This window comes from Tachysurus vachellii, chromosome 12, assembly GCF_030014155.1.
Source record: "Tachysurus vachellii isolate PV-2020 chromosome 12, HZAU_Pvac_v1, whole genome shotgun sequence".
NCBI lineage: Eukaryota > Metazoa > Chordata > Actinopteri > Siluriformes > Bagridae > Tachysurus > Tachysurus vachellii.
Window position 1 is genome coordinate 12105429 of NC_083471.1, and position 20995 is coordinate 12126423.

The 20995-nt window shown below is 37.7% G+C and overlaps 2 protein-coding genes across 5 annotated transcripts; both read left to right on the forward strand.

Moving 5' to 3' along the window:
- The first annotated feature begins 4261 nt into the window (after nucleotides 1-4261).
- On the forward strand, nucleotides 4262-8498 carry lman2lb (lectin, mannose-binding 2-like b). 2 transcript variants are annotated; one of them, XM_060883953.1, is made up of 8 exons: nucleotides 4262-4503; nucleotides 5172-5290; nucleotides 5463-5580; nucleotides 5890-5972; nucleotides 6160-6321; nucleotides 6715-6829; nucleotides 7523-7639; nucleotides 8066-8498. In XM_060883953.1, the coding sequence occupies exons 1-8, from the start codon at nucleotides 4299-4301 to the stop codon at nucleotides 8206-8208; spliced, it is 1062 nt and encodes a 353-aa protein (XP_060739936.1). In that variant the 5' UTR covers nucleotides 4262-4298; the 3' UTR covers nucleotides 8209-8498. The 2 variants fall into 2 exon arrangements, with proteins under 2 accessions (XP_060739936.1, XP_060739937.1); XM_060883954.1 differs by lacking the exon at nucleotides 4262-4503 and adding an exon at nucleotides 4543-4667.
- A 4181-nt stretch (nucleotides 8499-12679) lies between these two features.
- Nucleotides 12680-19718, forward strand: zgc:64051 (leukocyte surface antigen CD53). Of its 3 annotated transcripts, XM_060884331.1 has the most exons (9): nucleotides 12749-12832; nucleotides 13495-13595; nucleotides 13960-14038; nucleotides 14822-15010; nucleotides 16115-16189; nucleotides 16792-16887; nucleotides 16980-17075; nucleotides 17233-17316; nucleotides 18821-19718. In XM_060884331.1, exons 3-9 carry the CDS (start codon nucleotides 13982-13984, stop codon nucleotides 18890-18892), a joined length of 669 nt encoding a protein of 222 aa, XP_060740314.1. In that variant the 5' UTR covers nucleotides 12749-12832; nucleotides 13495-13595; nucleotides 13960-13981; the 3' UTR covers nucleotides 18893-19718. The 3 variants fall into 3 exon arrangements, with proteins under 3 accessions (XP_060740312.1, XP_060740314.1, XP_060740313.1); XM_060884329.1 differs by lacking the exon at nucleotides 13495-13595 and having other exon boundaries at nucleotides 12680-12832; XM_060884330.1 differs by lacking the exon at nucleotides 12749-12832 and having other exon boundaries at nucleotides 13437-13595.
- Nucleotides 19719-20995: the final 1277 nt, after the last annotated feature.

The following is a 20995-nucleotide window of genomic DNA, read 5'->3' on the forward strand; positions in this document are numbered from 1 at the left end:
ACGTATCAACTTTTATTTAATCCTGATATCATTTACACGCCTCCTACCTGAGGCAGATCATGATGCACAGTGATGCTAGACGATGATGAGAAGACATTTCATATAAGAAGATTATGGACTATTTTTTAAGTATTATATGATAAGTGAAGTAGTTATACAGTAGTTGTGGTCCAGATGTCTGAGTCTTTATGGGGTTCACTTGCTCAAATGGTGTTTTTACAGAATAAACTGATGAAATAAAGCCAGGTCTTGGTGGCGACACTGGCAGTAAGTTTAACTGAAGCTGTTGTGTTCATCACTGTCTCTGTCTCCAGTTTAATCAGCCATGACAACTCAGGTGTCAGAAGAGTTACCCTCTTCATTACAGGGCTAAAGAGGTCGTCAAAATGAACATCACACTTTCCACAGTTACAGGGCTTACAAATTTAACGAGAAAATATAACTGCACTGACTCAGAGGACCAGGAGGCCAAGGGTAGGCCAGAACACTCAGTACACTCTGTGTCCACTATATTAGGAACTCCTGCAGATTAGACTATCATGTGGCAGCAGCACAATGCATAAAATCATACAGAACAAGTTTCAATGTTCAATGTACACAGAATGGTGCAATAAATAAAACACATTCTGTGAGCTAAGGCCACGTTCACACTGCAGGTAAAAGTGGCCCAAATCTGATTTTTTTTTGGGGTCAAGTGACCAGGTCAGACTTCTTCAGGAGTAGTGTGAACACTCAAATCTATCCCAGATCTGATTTTTTCAAATCAGATTCAGACCACTTCAATATGTGTCCTGAATCAGACCCAAATCTTTTCCCAAATTTTTTCCAATGTGGCTGCAGTGTGAACAACCAAGGTGGATTTGATGCAACTTTTACGTCAATCTACATCGACATTCGTCACAATTATGTGCCGGCGAGTACGCACACAAACTTGACTACGCCTACAAAATAGATCAATTAATCAAATGTTACCCTCGACATCCGAAAATTTTCAAAACACTGCGTCTCTGTGCTGCCGTTACACAAACATTTAGAAAGAAAAGCGAAAATGCTTACTTCCTCCATAACCTTGCCAACTTTAGCGCAACGGCGTGCTGCGTGTGACGTCATTGTTATTGTTCGTTTGCACATGCGGGTCAGTTTGAAACAGCAAACAGTTCACACTGTTATCTGATATAGGCTACATTTTAAAAGGTAATGTGAACAGCCAAACAAAAAAATCAGATCTGAGCAAAATATCCTAATTGAGCATTAAGACTTGCAGTGTGAACACGGCTTAAAAGAAACTGCAGGCTAAAACATCTTGTTGATGAGAGAGATCAGAGGAGAATGACCAGACTGGTCTGAGCTGAGATGAATTCTATTGTAACTGTTGTTTTGTAAGCTGAAACGCATCTCATCATGCACAAAACATCTAACCTTGAAGTGGATGAGCTAGTCAAGAACAGGAATCTGAGGCCATCATCGCCACAGACTTGCCATTTGGTAGAAGTAGAATTACATTAAATTTACTTTTATTTGAAGAAAATTCAGTTTGAAAATACTCATGTGTGTAATTCTAACATAGGTGTTCTAAATTATTCTAGAATGTTAATTAATATAGTAATGACTAATATATGACTATATAATATATATACACTGCTCAAAAAAATAAAGGGAACACTTAAACAACACAATGTAACTCCAAGTCAATCACACTTCTGTGAAATCAAACTGCCCACTTAGGAAGCAACACTGATTGACAATCAATTTCACATGCTGTTGTGCAAATGGAATCGACAACAGGTGGAAATTATAGGCAATTAGCAAGACACCCCCAATAAAGGAGTGGTTCTGCAGGTGGTGACCACAGACCACTTCTCAGTTCCTATGCTTTCTGGCTGAAGTTTTGGTCACTTTTGAATGCTGGCGGTGCTTTTACTCTAGCGGTAGCATGAGACGGAGTCTACAACCCACACAAGTGGTTCAGGTAGTGCAGCTCATTCAGGATGGCACATCAATGCGAGCTGTGGCAAGAAGGTTTGCTGTGTCTGTCAGCGTAGTGTCCAGAGCATGGAGGCACTACCAGGAGACAGGCCAGTACATCAGGAGATGTGTTGGAGGCCGTAGGAAGGCAACAACCCAGCAGCAGGACCGCTACCTCCGCCTTTGTGCAAGGAGGAACAGGAGGAGCACTGCCAGAGCCCTGCAAAATTACCTCCAGCAGGCCACAAATGTGAATGTGTCTGCTCAAACGGTCAGAAACAGACTCCATGAGGGTGGTATGAGGGCCCGACGTCCACAGGGCAGGACGTTTAGCATTTGAGAGAGAACACCAAGATTGGCAAATTTGCCACTGGTGCCCTGTGCTCATCACAGATGAAAGCAGGTTCACACTGAGCACATGTGACTGACGTGACAGAGTCTGGAGATGCTGTGGAGAACGTTCTGCTGCCTGCAACATCCTCCAGCATGACCGGTTTGGCAGTGGGTCAGTAATGGTGTGGGGTGGCATTTCTTTGGAGGGTCTGACTGCCATTAGGTACCGAGATGAGATCCTCAGACCCCTTGTGAGACCATATGCCGGTGCGGTTGGCCCTGGGTTCCTCCTAATGCAAGACAATGCTAGACCTCATGTGGCTGGAGTGTGTCAGCAGTTCCTGCAAGACGAAAGCATTAATGCTATGGACTGGCCCGCCCGTTCCCCCAGACCTGAATCCAATTTAGCACATCATGTCTCGCTCCATCCACCAACGCCACGTTGCACCACAGACTGTCCAGGAGTTGGCAGATGCTTTAGTCCAGGTCTGGGAGGAGATCCCTCAGGAGACCATCCACTGCCTCATCAGGAGCATGCCCAGGCGTAGTAGGGAGGTCATACAGGCACGTGGAGGCCACAAACTACTGAACCTCATTTTGACTTGTTTTAAGGACATTACATCAAAGTTGGATCAGCCTGTAGTGTGTTTTTCCACTTCAATTTTGAGTGTGACTCCAAATCCAGACCTCCATGGGTTAATAAATTAACTTTTCATTGATATTTTGTGTGATTTTGTTGTCAGCACATTCATGTAACTATGTAAAGAAGTATTTAATAAAGAAGTATTTAATAAAACTATTTCATTTTTTTCCCTTTATTTTTTTGAGGTGTGTGTGTGTGTGTACTCTCTCTCTCTCTCTCTCTCTCTCTCTCTCTCTATATATATATATATATATATATATATATATATATATATATATATATATATATATAGGTCTACATCCTGAAGTGTTTTATTCCACACATAACACAAGCCAAAGGGATGACCCTTTCACCCATAGAAAGAGAAGTTGGTCAATCCAAATCTCTGATTTCTAGAATACTGCATCTTTACAATGTCACAAACTCATTCAAGTCCCCCAAGAAGCCTGGCCATCCATAAAAGACTGCAAAAATGCAAGAGAGGACATGATAATGCGGAGAATCTCAACGGGCAATCGATTCAACACTGCTGCGGGGATTGTTTGCCAGTTCAGAGCTGTCATACAGTGTCTCGACATTCAAGAGACTTTGGAATGAAAGAACACTCTGCAGTGACCAAACCTCTCATTAGCAGAAAAAATCAAAAGGAACATGTTGTGTGGACAGAGAACGGGTCCAAAGTTCACTAAGGTGATGAAAGCAAGTTTAATTTATTTGGGTCCGATGGGAAACATTATATTTGTCGTCAAAAAGATATGCTTATGTCATTCAAAACAAGGGCCTGTACACTTCCTACTAAATGTTGACTGTTGACAGAAATATTAGTTGTAAACTTTTTCAGTTCAACAGTCATTGCTGTTCTTTTAATCAATATAAATTTAAAAAAGTTACAAAATAAACGTTTTTTTTGTTGAAATGCCTGGGTTATTTTTGTTATACTTGGTTCTATGAACATGGTATAGCCACAACAAAACTCCTTCAAATGCCAAATGCTGAGCAATGAAGATGACATTATGACATTATTTCTGGAAAAATCAAGTGTTCATAAATTGCTCTCAAATTTATATATCTATATATATATATATATATATATATATATATATATATATATATATATATATATATATATATATATACAGAGTTTATTAGCCTTTTATAACTCTTAAAGTTCAAAGTACAAAGGTCCGCCTGGTTCACAAATTTCATTGGTGTAAACGTGTAATGACAGCACTTGTGGAGATCAGTGATTGGTTGAGAATTTGAAGGGCAGCACTCACAAGAAATCATAATCGTACTCAGAAGGCCCATTCGCCAATCTGCACTGTTACCTGGTTCATCCGGAAGTGCGAGGTAAAAAATGGCGGCCCCTATGAGCGAGTTTAAGAAACATAACGCAATTTGTTTACAATTTATCCATTTATCGCGACATTTTATAAACAACGCCAAAGTTTATTTTCTTCTGCTTTTTCTGATCACACCGACATCCCGCTGTTCCGGAAATGACGACTTTCAGAGAGATGAATTTCTTAAGAGGGAGTATTCGCTGACGAAGCCATACCAAGGTGGGTAAACGAGTCTGGTTGCTATTTTACCACCCGTTTTGTTAACAAATCCCGCCTCATGGACTGAGATTGGTGCAGTACTTTACATTCACACGCAATTTTACAATCATAACGCCAAAACCTGAACGTTTCTAGCCAATCAGAGGATAAAATGTGGAATACGGGTGGGTTAAAAAAGAAAAACAATATTTTGTTTCATTCTTAAAGTTAGAGAGTTTTGAATACGACTTATGAATCTGTCTGCATATAATAAGCCTTTAATGTTAATTGAGCAACTTTTGCGTTTTTTTGGAAAGTTTCTCAACTGCTAACTTGATCAATTGAATATGTTGAAGGTTTCATACAAATACTGTCTTTAAATAATTCTGAAAAATCATTAGGATTAAGAATGAATGAATGAATAAAACGCCATATTAACAATTCGGTTAATGACACAGGTGACTGGTAACTAACTATGATCGATAAAAAACTAAATTAATCCAAATTAAGACTAAATATTTTCATTTTCTAGTCGTAAAAACTTGAATTAATTTATACATTTCAAATGTAGGTGAGTGTGGGTTTTTTTTGTTTCTTTGTTTTGAGTGGAAAATACATGTGCAATTAGTAATACATTATATAATCTTTACTCTGTGTGTGTGTGTGTGTGTGTGTGTGTGTGGCTGCAGGTCTGGGATCATCAAGCTCGTCACACTGGGATTTACTGGGCAATACCATTATCACACCTGAGTATGTTCGCCTGACTCCAGACCTGCAGAGCAGACAGGGAGGCGTGTGGAGTCGCATTGTGAGTGTGCTTCCTACATATGTTAGTTTAAGTCATTTTTAGTCAGCTGTAATTCTAAATACAAAATACAATCTAATGAGAAATATTACAAGAGTAATAATCTCTTGTAATTATAGTTTCTATATATACACATTGTGTGTTTGTGTGTCTGTGTGTTTGTGTGTACATGCAGCCATTTTACGTTCGAGACTGGGAGCTCCAGGTGCACTTTAAGATCCATGGCCAGGGCAAGAAGAACCTGAATGGAGATGGTCTGGCTCTGTGGCTGACCAGAGAACGCATGCAAATAGGCATGTTTTACTACTTTTTTTTATTTTTTTAATGAATTATAACTAGCGCCAATGTCCAGTCTAGCGTCAATCTTTGGGTCACTTGTTTGAGAAAAATGAAGTCTAATGTCTTTGTTCTGATATGAGGCTTCTTTTATTTACAGTCAAATGTAGCTTTCTTGTTTCCATAGTAACCATGCACACTGGGATTTGTATGGTCGGTGAAAAAGGATGACAAGAATTGCTGTGCTATGAGGGGAATGGAATAGAACATATTGTATTTGTATTATTTACTACCTGAATGTTGATGTCTGTGCTAAACCGTTTCAGGTCCCGTGTTTGGGAACATCAATCATTTCACCGGCCTGGGGATTTTTATCGACACGTATCCCAACCATGAAAATCAGCATGAGGTATGTAAACTACATGCCTAAACAGTGGCTTCTTTATCTAGCAAAAGTACTTCATGCTTCAGGTTTTATTGCAGCTACGATCCTGCTGCCAGAGAGTTATAATATACAGCCTCTTACTTCATAATGGCTTGGCTCATTAAATTCTTCCTCTTGTTTTTGTACTTATTCTTGTTTTCTCTATGCATAGAGATCATTTCCATTTATTTCGGCGATGGTGGGAAATGGGACAGTGGCCTACGACCACGATCAGGACGGAAGGAACACGGATCTGGGTGGCTGCCAGGCTGCTGTACGTAACGTTGACTACGACACATTCGTCCTGGTCAGATACGTGAAGAACATGCTAACGGTAATCCTCTCTCTCTCTCTCTCCCTCTCCCTCTCTCTCTCTCTCTCTCACTCTCTCTCACAAACACATGTCATAAATCAGTTTTTTCAAATACAATTCTCACACATCTGATGGTTTAATGTCATGATTTTTCTCAGTATATGTAACGAAACTCCCACTGGGGGGCATCATGTAACTAACTTTTAGCTAACACGTCTTCTAGTTCCTGTCCTCTAAATACATCCAGTGTATAAATCAATCGGTGAGTTAAAATGTTCAGTAAAATTTACTATTTGTCTAAAATGGAGTCTGAGAGGAAAGGCATAGTACACTTTCATATTAGGGTTAGTAAAGAAGCAGAGCTGGTCCTGGATTAGAGCTCCCAGTGAGCCAAAACGCCTTGTTCCTCCACAGGTGATGATCGACATAGAAGGAAAGCAGGACTGGAAGGAGTGTGTAGAGATCCCAGGTGTCCACCTGCCTCAAGGGTATTACTTTGGAGCCTCATCGCTTACTGGAGATCTGTCAGGTTTGGATAGACCGCTTCCTTCAATTGTTCTAAAATTACACATCATTTTATTTTTCTGCATATGCCAACTTGGAAGGAAGTTACAGCACAGAGTTTCGTCTTCCCCACTAATCAAAGGTGGCACTGTCTGATGCACCCCACTGTCTGATGCACCCCACTGTCTGATGCACCCCGCTGTCTGATTCACTCCGCTGTCTGATTCACTCCGCTGTCTGATGCACTCTGCTGTCTAATTCACTCCACTGATGCACTCTGCTGTCTAGTTCACTCCACTGATTCACTCCGCTGTCTGATGCACTCCGCTGTCTGATTCACTCCGCTGTCTAATTCACTCCACTGATGCACTCTGCTGTCTAGTTCACTCCACTGATGCACTCTGCTGTCTGATGCACTCCACTGTCTAATTCACTCCGCTGTCTGATGCACTCCGCTGTCTAATTCACTCCGCTGTCTAATTCACTCCACTGTCTGATTCAGTCCACTGTGTAATTCACTCCGCTGTCAGATTCACTCCGCTGTCAGATTCACTCCGCTGTCTATTTCATTTCACTGTGATTCACTCCACTGTGTAATTCATGCCACTGATTGACTTCACTGTCTGACTTCCTTAACACTTCACTTCACCATATCAAATTGGTTAATTATTCCTTTGATTCACTGAATAATATCAAACACTTTGCTGTCTGACTGCAGATAACCATGACCTGATCTCCCTCAAGTTGTTTGAGCTAACAGTGGAGAGGACTCTCGAGGAACTGGAGAACGAGCAGGAGGTCAAGATACCCAGCGTGGACTACCGAGAGATTCCAGGTAACAAAGCTGAACACTGTGCATAATAAATAAAGCCTGTTAGTGCTTTAACACAGTGGATGCATGGCATGGGTGGACGTCTCGCACAAGCCCTATCTGTGTTGAGTTCGGATAATTTTTTTATTTAAATAGATTTAAAAAAAGGAAATGAAACTCGGCTCAGCAGTTTCACACTATTTAAAGACGCTGATGAAGCAGTAGTATCGAGCAGCTGAGGACATTTATAATGTTCCCAGATAAAGTATATAGATGTCCATTATATAAAAATGCAAATTGTCAGATATCATTATCATCGATATGAGTATTTCAACTATCATCTTATTTATAATGTCAGTAATTTCGGAATAATTCTAAAGAAGCTGTAATACATTGTAAGTTACCCATGAGAGCAGCAATGATACTCTTTCTGCACTCTTTCTGTTGCAGTGGAGGTCGTGGATGAAGGCATGAGCACGCTCACCCTCCTCTTCCTGTTCATTTTCTCTGTGGTCGGCCTTGTTGTGTTAATCGTGGCGCTTCTCTTCATCTATGCGCGCTGGAAGGAGCGCAGCCGCAAGCGCTTCTATTGACAGTTCTCACTGCTGCATCTAACAGACGTTACCTCTGACACCGAAGAGCCATACGAGAGACAATACAGCCTTGTCCTTATACTCTCGTTCATCTGCTAAAGTTTATAATATGCTTGAATTTTACTATGGAAAGAACAAAGTGTGTGTGTGTGTGTGTGTGTGTGTGTGTGTGTGTGTGTGTGTGTGTGTGTGTGTGTGTGTGTGTGTGTGTGTGTGTGTGTGTGTGTGTGTGTGTGTGTGTGTGTGTGTGTGTGTGTGTGTGTGTGTGTGTGTGAGTGCGAGGCACAGATTTGTACCTGAAGTGCGTATACATATTGCAGACCTACGTAACCAGCATTGCGTGTGATACAATGTGTGCCTGTTTGAGTGTGTTCAAGATCTGTTCCTGAACTGAGAAATATATATTAGACACATAGACAGACAGCTGTATCTGCTCTAGTGAATCGTAAACCTTTTGTTTTGGAATTTTTTTTAAGACATTTATGATAAAAGATGGAAACATAAATTCAGTCATACATTTTGTTATAAAATAAATAATGTTACTGTTTGCAGGGAAAATCCAATCGAACACAAACGTGGCTAATTATTCTTTGAGAATGCTCAAGAAAATGTTGGAAACTCCCACAAGGTCTCACATCAAGGTCTTTAATATGAGTATTGATTTATTTGCACGCACACACACGCACACACAAACACTCCCACCCTGAAGTGTATGCACACATCCACGTTTGGAAAACACTCCTTAGGATTTTGTGCCATTTTACACAAAATACACCAAAAATCTGCCAAACTCTCATCACGATGTTATGCTGGATGTGTTGGATGGATAGAACAGTGTTACGTGAACAAAACTGTTCCCTGATTCATATCAACTTTGTTTTTTTGTTTTTTTTTACTAATAAGATCACAGTAGCAATTTTGGGGGGTTTAATTGTATGGTTTATTGGGGGGGGGTTTGTTTTTTGTTTTTTTTTAAGTCTGTGAACATCAATGCACTGAAATCTCCAGAGTCTTACTCGGATATTGTTTAATTGTCTCACAGCTCAGTGATTAAGATGCTGGTGAAACTGTTAGATATGTGTTAAAAAAACAAATGAACAAAAAAAAAAGCATTTTAATTTTTACATTATGTCCTTTAAGTGTTATTTGGTTGGTTATCATGCTCTTATATTGTGTTCTGACTTTCCTGATTACTGTTTTTAAGAAGTCAGCAATCAGTGAACAAAATCTGTATGTGTACAGAAAATCCTTTGCTCCTTGCTAATTAGAAGTAAGATTAGAGATTGGATTACACTGTACTATACTACTTTATACTGCTGTTGCATGTTATTTTATTTTTTATTTTTTATTTTTTTTTTGGAAGGGTTTTGTGTCTGTATTCTGAATAAAAGGGTTCTTGGGAAAAGGGGTCAAGGAAGCTTAATGAAAATATTATATAGAATATTAAATGAATCAAATTTACACACTTTAAAACTCCTATTTTGAAATCTCAGAAATGCTGAATGTCTGAGAAATGTATTTTGAAGCGAAAAAATAATAATTAGTGATGTTGATTCAGAAGCTCCTGGATTAACAGTTAAGAGACTGACATTACGTTTCCCTAAAAGTTTGTCCTAATATTTGTTAGAATATTCAAAATAATGGAATTTTCATGAAGCGAAATGTGTGCCTTTTTCAGTAACATGAGAGATCCTCAAAAATATAAACATCCCAAACCAGTAATATGTGGCATCCTGTAGCCAGAAATGTGTACAACAGATGTCTGATTTGTCATCTGTGGAATTTTGAGCCTCCCAAAATGAGACAAATTTTACGGGATGTTTGACAGGTTGTGTGCATATATGCATTAATGGCGATTAGAAATGAAGGAACATGAACATACTTTATATTTGTCAGCGTTACAGTGAGATTTTTCTTCTATCCTTGTTGAAAGACTTCCTGATTAAAATAGAATTTAATCCATCTATCGGCTGTAGCACTTATGGTGCCCGTTTCCCAAAGAAAGAGATATATGGAGAGAGAGATGAAGATATCCCCTCACACATATATATTATGTACTATTTTGTACTATTTAGATTTGTGACATATAATCTTATGAACTGTAGAAAGATTAAAGGGATTCAAATTCAACGATGATGCAATCCTCTCAAACTAAGTTCAAGTCAACAACAATGTGTTTGAATCCTCACCATCCCTGAATATGCTAGTCATGTTTTGACAGCTTTATCCGTTAAACTGCTAACCACGGCTGTGTCCGATTTAGCTCATGTACCTCATGTAAATGCTGCTATAATACTAATAACTATTAGTATAATAACTAATAATACTACTAACTATTTCTGCACACGCAATATTGATTGAATATATAGTATGTACTCTGGTCGGCGCTGCTTTTGTGTATTGTCTTTTGTCTTTTGTCCTTCACTGTTTGCACCAGGTTGCACAGATGCACTTTATGTGGCTAGGACAAACTTACTTAAGTCCTTAGCTCTGTCTTTGTTCTACGTAGCACCATGTTCCTGGAGAAACATTGTCTCATTTCACTGTGTACTGTAATAGCTATATATAGTTAAAATGACAATAATAAGCTTCTTGACTTGACTTGACTTGACTTTCCTTTTGGTCCGTTCTGTCCATTTATGTAGTCAAATCCAGCTGGTACGCTGATGTGATCATTTTAGTATTGTTTCACTTCCCCTTTTTCAGTTCCATTTGTTCTCTCAGTGTCTTATGCAACTTTAAAGGAGGTGGCTAATGATTGCGTTGAGGAACTGAAGAATGGGAACCACACTTACCTGCAAACACACACACTCACACTCACACACACACACACACACACACACACACACACACACACACACACACACACACACACACACACACATGACATTTGATTGGATTCCTGGGCCAAAGCTTCTCCATTCACTCAGCAATTAACCTTAACCAAACCTTTGATAATTAACAATGGGCTTTGTTTATCAGTCCGCTAGTAAAGTTGTGTATAAATATTTGAGCAAGCAAAACTAAACTATCTGTTTAAGCTAGATTTACAAGCGTTTAGAAACACAGACACACACACATAGAGAGAGCAGCTAATGTGGATTGAATGACAAAAGGCAAAACTCACATCAATGAAATGACGAGTAAACGGCATAAAGGGCTGACAGAAGTAGACGTTGTTCTGATTAACATTTATTCCAACAAAATACATATTATTTAACAGCTTAAGTAATGTTTATGTATGTTATGTGTCTAAATTTTAAAAAAAAATGCTCCCTGGTTCCTAAGCAATGCTGAAAAAGCAGAAGGCATCTGTGTGTCTGGAAAGCCTGATGATGGCACACTCGGTAATATATAGCACACTGATGTCTGAAACATTCCACATCGGTCACTTAGTTTTATTGCACAGCAATAAAAGATGCCACGGCAAAACGTTTCGACTTGTATTTATATAAGGGCATTCTCAATCTAACTCCTAGTCTAATTTACCTCAATGTATGGATTTGGCTTGCTGTAGTTAATGCCTGTAATCTGGGTTTATTCATCTGTTTATTATATTCATAGAACATATATATTCATCTGTATATTATATTCATAGTACATACACACAGCCATATATTTTGTTACAGCACATATCATTCTGTAAATCTTTATATTATGTTCATAGTACACACATTGTAAATCTGTAAATTACTTCCATATTACCACTTTATTTAACTTATTTAACTCTTGTAAACACTATATTCTGCACTTGCTACTATTGCACTCTGGTTAGACCTAAACTGCATTTCGTTGCATTGTACTTGTACATGTGTAATGACAATAAAGTTGAATCTAATCTAATCTAATCATCCAAAACCGTGTCTCAGACGTAACTGCACATTAAGACATGAACAATAAGACATCACAGAGCTCTCAGGTTGGGGGCGTGGCCTAAAGTATGAAATCAGAGATTGTTTTTGAAATTGGTTAAAACGTAAATGATTCTGTACTTTTACTTAAACTTACAGTTGCTAACACCAAGCCATACTGTCTGTTTGTATGATGCTAAACTGGTGGTTATAGCAGTTACTAAATGAGTTAGCTAAATTAGCCTTGTGTCTTCACTGTGGTCTGCCAAAAAAATAAACAACGGTAATCATTTGTATTTTACAGTTCTACATGCTTCAGGTTTCATTCTGACAGAAATAAAACAATGCTTTCACACCTACACACATACACACACATAAAACAGCATGTGGGCTTGCTGTGGGTTTGTACATGTTCTAAAACACAGCGCGCACATCACCAAATAAGCTTTTAATACTATTAAAGGAAGTTGTCAAATATCTGTGCTCATATATGCAGGCTCCGGGGCCATGATTCACATGCTTCACCATTTTCCATTCGTCGTTGTTTTAGTACATTAGCTGATGTGTGTTGACTGTAATTTTTCAGTTTTACTGATCTGAGGTCAGTTTTGCTTTTCTGAATGTATGCAGCTGAGGTTAAGGAGGATCTGACCCAAGATCAGAAGTGGAAAAGCTTCAGAAAGAGGAAGTGCAGTGAACAAACGCGTTCCTCCACACAGCTGAAGAGAGTCTGAGCGGTCACAAGGACGAGCAAGTGTTTTCATCCAGGCCAGGTAAGGGGAGTAAGGTTTTGTTTTCTAGATTAAATGTTATCCAAATACAGTGTATGTCCTCACACAGCAGAAAAAAGTAGATATTTTGAAATGTCTATTTGTGCTTGGAATATCCAGGCGATGCTAGAGATTGTATGATTTAAAGACAGTTACACAGAATTTGAGGCGTGTTTCACAAAAATCACTCTAATAGTTCTTTACTTTTAACAGCAATTCGAAGCTTCAACTACCTCAAGTGAACCTTAGTCCTAAAGATTAAAAATAAACCTGTATCATAAAGTCTTAATGTGACAATTCTGATCATGATAAAATAAGTCTCAGTGATAAACGATAGTGAACATGGAGCATTCAGTTGTGCTTTCTGTGAAAGTAAATATGAAGTAACTTCCAAATGCAATTGAAAGGGGAAGAGTTGGTAATTAGGAATAGAAGAAAATAAACAGTAAAATAGAATCTTTCACATATGTTTAGGCTTATTCCTTTCATGATTTAACATTTGTGTACATGTTGACATCTTTGTTCTCGGAAACTCACACAGGAAGCGTGCGTCATTTTTTTTTTATAGCTGAAAGAGGAAGTGGTGTGTCTGTGTTAGTTACATTTGTCATATGATGCATGCACTTGACATATCTAACAGCAGCATTTGTGCTGTTATATTTCAGAAATAATAGAAATGATTATGAGATTATGGAAGGAGTCTCCAGTGTGAGCAGGCAGTATTAAGCTTTCTAGCACAGGAAACTCATTCTTAATGCTATTATTTGTAAGTACTTGTGTATTTTTTTGGTTCTTGTCCGTGTCTCACCCAAAGAAGTAGGTAATGGTTAGAGGGAGACATTAACCTTTATAAAGTCTATATAAATGTAGGGGTGTCAAATTTTTTTGGGACACACTTTAAGAAAATGCCATTTTATTTATTTATTCATTTATTCATCTTCTACCGCTTATCCGTTATTTATTTATTTATTTATTTATTAATTTTACATTAATGATGTAAAATAAAGTTTCTCTTATTTTTAGGGTTAAGTGATAGTGAAGGGTCCCAATACTTCTGAAGGGGAATTTCATGAGACAATATAAATAAATGAGTGTATTTCAACTTAACATACCTGTCTGTTTCTCTCTAGAACCACCACCGCAAAAAACAAGATGTCATGCCTCAAGTGCCTAAAATATACCATGTGTGTGGTGAACTTCATCTTCTTCGTATGTATCAGTTCTCACACTCTTTCACGCACACACACACACAGAGAGAGAGAGAGAGAGAGAGAGAGAGAGAGAGAGAGAGAGAGAGAGAGAGAGAGAGAAAGAGAGAGATATTGATAACCTCTAACATTTTTATTCGCAAATTCTCCATCTTTATTCATACCACAGCACTTCTACAGTAACAGCTAATTCACAGGGACTTGCTTGGAAGAGGCAATGCAGTCATTCTGAGATGTACGAACACGTTTAGTTAGGAGTTATGGAAGGAGTCTCCAGTGTCAGAAATGACATGTGCCTTTTGTGCTTTCTTGGTAACCAACACTGCTGTGCGTCTTCTTGAGCGCATGAAGAAACAATTGTTTATAGCTACTCCAACCTAGTGGATAATGAGAACTAACTTTGTGCAACATTAAATGCAACTGATTCATTACAGGGTGTGTTACAGGATGGATAAAAACTGCTAGTGTTGACAGTTTGCTGTGGTATCAGTGGGTGCACTGTTACTGGAAAATAACCAGTCACATAAAACCACCTTTTCATTGGTTAGTTTTCTAACCAAAGAAGGTTTTTTCCATTTGGGAAATTCATGTCAATTCCCAAACCATCTATAAATAAATAAATAAATAAATAAATAAATAAATAAATAAGCAGTAACAGTATGCTGAAGACTTTAAAATGCTTATACATATTTTGTTGCAACAGACACCTAACTTGTCCATGCACATCTAAACACTAAATTCACATTGCTGAGATTTGCACATAACATGTCTGTGATGCTTACAGCTTTGTGGAGCTGCTATATTTGGCTTGGGGATCTACATGAGCATTACGTTCAAGTACTTGTCCCTCTTCCCAGCCTTGTCAGCCATAAATGTGGCCAATGGGCTCTACGTCATCGGCATATTTGTCACCTGTGTGTCCTTCCTGGGTTTTCTGGGGGCCCTTAAGGAAAACCGCTGCCTCTTGATTTCTGTAAGTCTTTAAACCTTAAAATCTGTTCTGAAAGAAAAGAAATGTTCATAAGATGTCAACAGTGACTGTCGAATCAGTACTCCTTCACCAGCAATGAAAATATATGTTGTGCTAGTTCTTATGACCTGCTTTCTATTTTTACAAAGGGTAAATATTAAAAAACAAAACAAATATAAGTTGTGATAAAATGAAAATTTTTACTGAGGTAAAACGTGCAATTATGATAAAAATTCTACTCTGGTACAGGATAAAATACACATATAAATGATTAACTGAAGTTCAACTAAATAATTCTAAACATCACAGATTTTATTTACTAATCATAAACTGGTGCTAATTAACAAAAGGCTAATCCCTCAAACTAGCTGAATGCTAATCTCTAGCAGGTTCAGCACAAAATGTCTGGATTAATAGTGTACTGTATTACTGAAAAGTAATCTCCCTGAGAAGTTTGTATCAAAGTTCAAGTCACGGTTGGAGTAGTACCTTCTTTTAATTAAATACGTATAAACACACACACATACATACCTATATATATATAGGTATGTATGTGTGTGTGTTTATACGTATTTAATTAAAAGAATGTATGTGTGTGTGTTTATACGTATTTAATTATTTATATATATATATATATATATATATATATATATAGGTATGTATATATATATATATATATATATATATATATATATATATATGAATACCACTGAATTTATCGCTCAGTCAGACTCACACACATCTCCAAAAATTGCACTGCCACAAGACCTTGCTAGCGAACCTTTGTTCAGGTTATTAAATACTTGCATGTGAAAGCTAAATGGACATGAGACTAATTAATTTGATTTGTAATCACATACAGGCTGTTTTAAAAAGTTACAATATCAACAATATGCACAATATCACTGTGTGAACACAATGTGTGAACAATACAGAGAAATAAGTGAGTGAATGAAGCAGACCTAATGAAACAATATAGTAGAATCTACTCCTAAACATCGCAAGGAATATTTAAGCAAATACAGGGTTTAGGTGTGTTTGAATTATGTGTAAAAATCTGAAAAATTGTCCAGCGGTTCAACTTATGTCTGAACTCTTTGCTTTCAGTTTTTCATTCTCTTGTTCCTGCTGATGTTGGCTGAGCTGACAGTGGCCTGTCTGCTGCTCTTTTATGAGAAGGAAGTAAGAAAATACTTTCAGAGATGAGCCAGTTTTAACAAAACAAATCCAGAATAATGTCTTTTAGTTTAGTGATCTGTGTGAGGCTTTGCACAACTTACAGCATTATGCTAGCTTTCACACTTTTGAAGTATGCAACAATGCTGTGTTATTCAAGCCTTAAACTGATGTATAGTGTGTGCATGATATTTACTGTTTTTGGACATATCGCTATTGATTTTAGACGTGAGAAAGTTACATTCCCTAAACAAACAGATAATTGTAACAGTAGGGGTGCCTTTTCTCATTTTTTTGCTTTTCTTCTTTAGCTAGGTAGGGCAATAGGGAAAATTTAATGTTACTTATGTTTTTGTTTAGAATAGGTGAAGAACTTTAAATGTCCCAGTTAGTTGTATTATTTTTATTAATCAGGTGTCTGCTTTTTGTGTTAATTTGCTTTTTAAAAAAATTAGATGCCTCAGAATTACCTGATTGACTAAAATGTCTTTGTTGATGATATATAAAAAATCAAAGAAGCTAGAAACTCTAGACTAGAGAAGAACACAGGCTAAATACCTTCTGAAGTGCTTAATGGAGACTTATCATATATTCGGTATTGCTTTTAGATTGACAATTTCATTGAAAGTGAACTGATGGCTAGCCTGGCAAAAAATGAAGGAGTTAATAACTCAACCATCGACTGGAAAATTATTCAGGAAACTGTAAGTTATAACAGTAATTTTTGACGAAAAAAAAAAGCTGTACACAAAATAAGACCTACTGACAACCTTTTTTCTTTTCTATATGGTGCTAGTTTGATTGCTGTGGTGTAAACAATGCATCAGATTGGAAAACCTCTGATCCGGAAAAAATGTCAAGCCCAATATGTAAAGACAACACCCAGCAAACGGTATGACAACTTTCTAAATTAAATATTGCTAAATTAAATTACTAAATTAAAAATGGCAATATAAAAATATATGGAAAGGGATATTCAGTTGCAGAGAGTGAACTGAATCATCACAACTAGTGTAAAAATGTAAAAAAGACATTGTGTGTGTTTATAGGGATGCTATACGAAACTGAAGAAATGGATTGAAGACAACCTGCTCGGAACCGGAATCGCAGTCATCATCATATGCAGCATTGAGGTACGAACCGTCATATCTCATCTTCCAAGACGATGCAGTGCACATACACACTGAACAATCTGATGCAACAATAGCATTTTCTGACTATTATGAATTATTTATGAGTGTAATTATGAACAAGGGTTTCTAAAGTGTCTGTGTTTTGGAAGCACATTTCAAGCAAATGGAAAAAAAGGCATTGCGAAAGAGATTTGAGATAAAAATGGCCAGGTTTTAAATAAATTAAGCAAATGAGTGTAAAGATTAAAAGATGCTGAAGGAATTTTATTTCAAATATCACACATTGTGTGCTTTTAAGCAAACAGGATATAAAAATATGGCCAGAAGTATTGGTTGTTCTTCCCCAAATCCATGGCCACAAAGTTGCAGGTACACAATTGTAGAGAATGTCTGTGTATGATGTAGCAGTTCAATTTCCCTTCACTGGAACTAAGAGACCTAACACGACAAGGCTCCTGTGCCAAAAGCAAGCTCCATGGTGTGTGAGTTTAAGGTTGTAGTGGGAGAGCGCATGTGTCTTGATTCTGCCACCCCATTTTACACCTTTGCGATGATGTGGAACACTGACTGCACCCCAGAATTCCTGTTCCAATATCAGTGTCTGATCTCACTAATGCTCTTGTAACTGAATGAACACAGATCCCCACAGTCACACCCCAAAATCTAGTGGAAAGCCTTCTCAGAAGAGTGGAGCTTATTATATCAGCAATGTGGAAAAGAATAAATCTGGAATGAGATGTTCAACAGGTACATAGATGTGTTGATCGAGTGTCCAAAATCTTTAGCCATTTAGCTCAGAAGTTGGTCAGAGATAACTTAACAAAGAGTCGCATAGCTAGTCACAATGAAAACTACAGCGACTTTACCAGCTAAAAGAGATAATAAAGACATCTGTTGTCATGTATTAGCTCCATGTTTTCATTCCGGTATAGTCTTGTGTATTAACATGCATGCTAACTGGAATAAGCTAGCACAGTTAGTGCAGTTATCATCTTACAGTATCTTTGTATAAACTTTCCAATTGCTAGAAAACTAACATCATGTTTAACAAGTTAGAAATATTAGTTGCATCAGTTTTCTCTCATTTCAGCTGAACACTTTTGAGGTTATTTTTTTCATATCAGCTTTAATGGCTAGCAATTTATCAGGTATTGTAGCTAGCGATTCTGCTTCTTGTTATTGACATTTATAGATCCAACAGAAAAATCAAGATGCGTAACTGATTCTTTTCAAATGACAGGTTCTTTACACCTCTTATACCAGAATAATTTAAACAATTTTTTATGTATTAGACAATGTCAAAAAATCCTTTTTTTTCCATGTTACTGTTTAATATTGTGAAATGTCCACAATACAACTCCCTGTAAAAGTGATTTACCTGTAAAAACAATCAGAGTTGCTGATTATATAAAAAATCAGTTTCTGACCAATCCGAATTGAGAATTTAACAGACAGGTATATAATCAATTATTTTCTCTCACTCTCTCTCTCTCTCTGTTTATAGGTATTGGGTATGTGCTTCTCTATGACTCTTTTCTGCCACATCAGCAAATCTGGACTCGGCTACAAGTTATGAACAGCCATATCACTTCTCCCACAATGCAAAACAGAGACAGTCAGAAGAGTTGGCCTCCATTTATGTTTATACTTTTATAGTTTCATAATCAGAATTTGTGACACTTGTCGAGATTACTATTCTGACATATATTATGTGAAAATGATACGTGTGTACTGGTACACAGCTTCATTAGAGGATATGGATTTATATGTTTTGTCAAACAAAAATGGCATTTCCTTTCATTTCCATGTACGGAAACTGCACATGTGACAGGATCAATGGTAAAGTGTAATGACAGAACACTGCCTTTAAATTTGCCTTAAAATATAGTATAGTGCAATATCAGGCTGGTCCACAATTGTTTTGAATTTATTTTTTATTAAATAAAAAAACTTTTATTCCGTTTTGCTTTAAAATGAACTCCACTATTAATAAATGTGAATAAATGGGAAAATTGACATCAGTACATGTAGTCTTTAACAGAAGCACTATTATGAGAAGGATTAGCAGTTCCAATGCTACATTTATCTTAAAGTAACATTTTGGTATAATGAAACCCAGTCCACATACTCACACTCTTGTTTATGGAAAATTCATGTAACATTCAGAAAATTCCCCATATTTACTTTTGATTCACTGTAGCTCTATAATTCAGGATACTGTGATCATAAATATAATTAATTAATCAGAGTTAGTTAATGTACAGATTCAATTGTTTTGTTTTTTATTTACATTAATTATCTGTGTTCTTTCCGTCATTGGGTCTAGTATCGTTGTCCTAACAGCTGTAACTTGTGACTTCCTGTTTGCCAAAATAAAATAAACTATTTGGTTGAAAAAGAAAGGCATGCAGTGATGTTTTGGTCAACTACCTACTTCTTTGGAGAAGCAGTTTATTTCAGTTTGTGTGAAATCAGGAAATAACTCGTTTATAGCCTTCCTCATGTAGCACCGTTAGGACAACATAAAAACTCGCACTTTTGTTTCTACAAAGCTCACAAGCCCCTTCAAGAAAGGTAGTTCTTAATGTAAACACTCCGAGCCCTGACATTGTTTAATCCTCCTGCCAGACAGATTTTCTGCAGATCAGTGGAGACATCCCGGTTCCAACTCTTTAAAATAATCTCTGTTCCTAAATAACCCTTGCTATCTCAAGCCATTATAACCATGAGCTAGTCTGTCTGGTTTCTGTGGTTATAAAGACACTGGCACTGGTCCAAACTATGCAATTTGCCAGTTGGTCAAACAGGTCAGTTGATTCAGTCGATGGGTTTACAGTATCTTCCCTAGCACCATGACTATCCATGACTGCAGAAACTCACATGTGAATCTCACCTAGAGTTCAGTGTACTTAGCCCACTACTCTTCTTCAGACAACCTCCTTCTTTTGAAAGACAACTATCCCATCCGAAGGACATTATGAAGATCTTGGAACCCTGAGAATTTGACATTTGGTGAAGTTGACCATTCAGAATTCTGACTATTAGTGTCCTCACTGGACCGCCAGCAATTTGCCAATTGGACAGCTGTCCATCCATCCATCCATCCATCTTCTACCGCTTATCCGGGGCCGGGTCGCGGGGGCAGCAGTCTGAGCAGGGACACCCAGACTTCCCTCTCCCCAGACACTTCCTCCAGCTCCTCCGGGGGAATACCGAGGCGTTCCCAGGCCAGCCGAGAGACATGGACAGCTGTCAACTCATCTAAATAGATCAGATGATAATACAGTTGATATGGCTTCAAACTAGGTTATAGAACACCTTGACTACTTGGGGTTTATGACAGACTTCTGCCTCCAGCTGTAACTTGGTCACCAGTATTCTGTCTAGTTGGAGGCAGCAGGTGAAGGAAGCACACGTTCTTCATAGGATGTGAAGCCTTCCCTTCTACCTGTACACAAAAGACTGCATCTCCAAGGACTGCTCCTTAATATGTGTTGGCCCATCTGAAGGACATTACAGAGACATCACTGGACCCCTGCAATATGTCAAATAGGTCACTTGATGATATGTTCAATATGGGGTTATACTAACTTCTCTAGCAACCTGACTATAGGGGTCTATATCAGGGTCTTTGCCTACCTGTGTTAGTAACAAAAACAACTGTTATGAGTTAAACTAG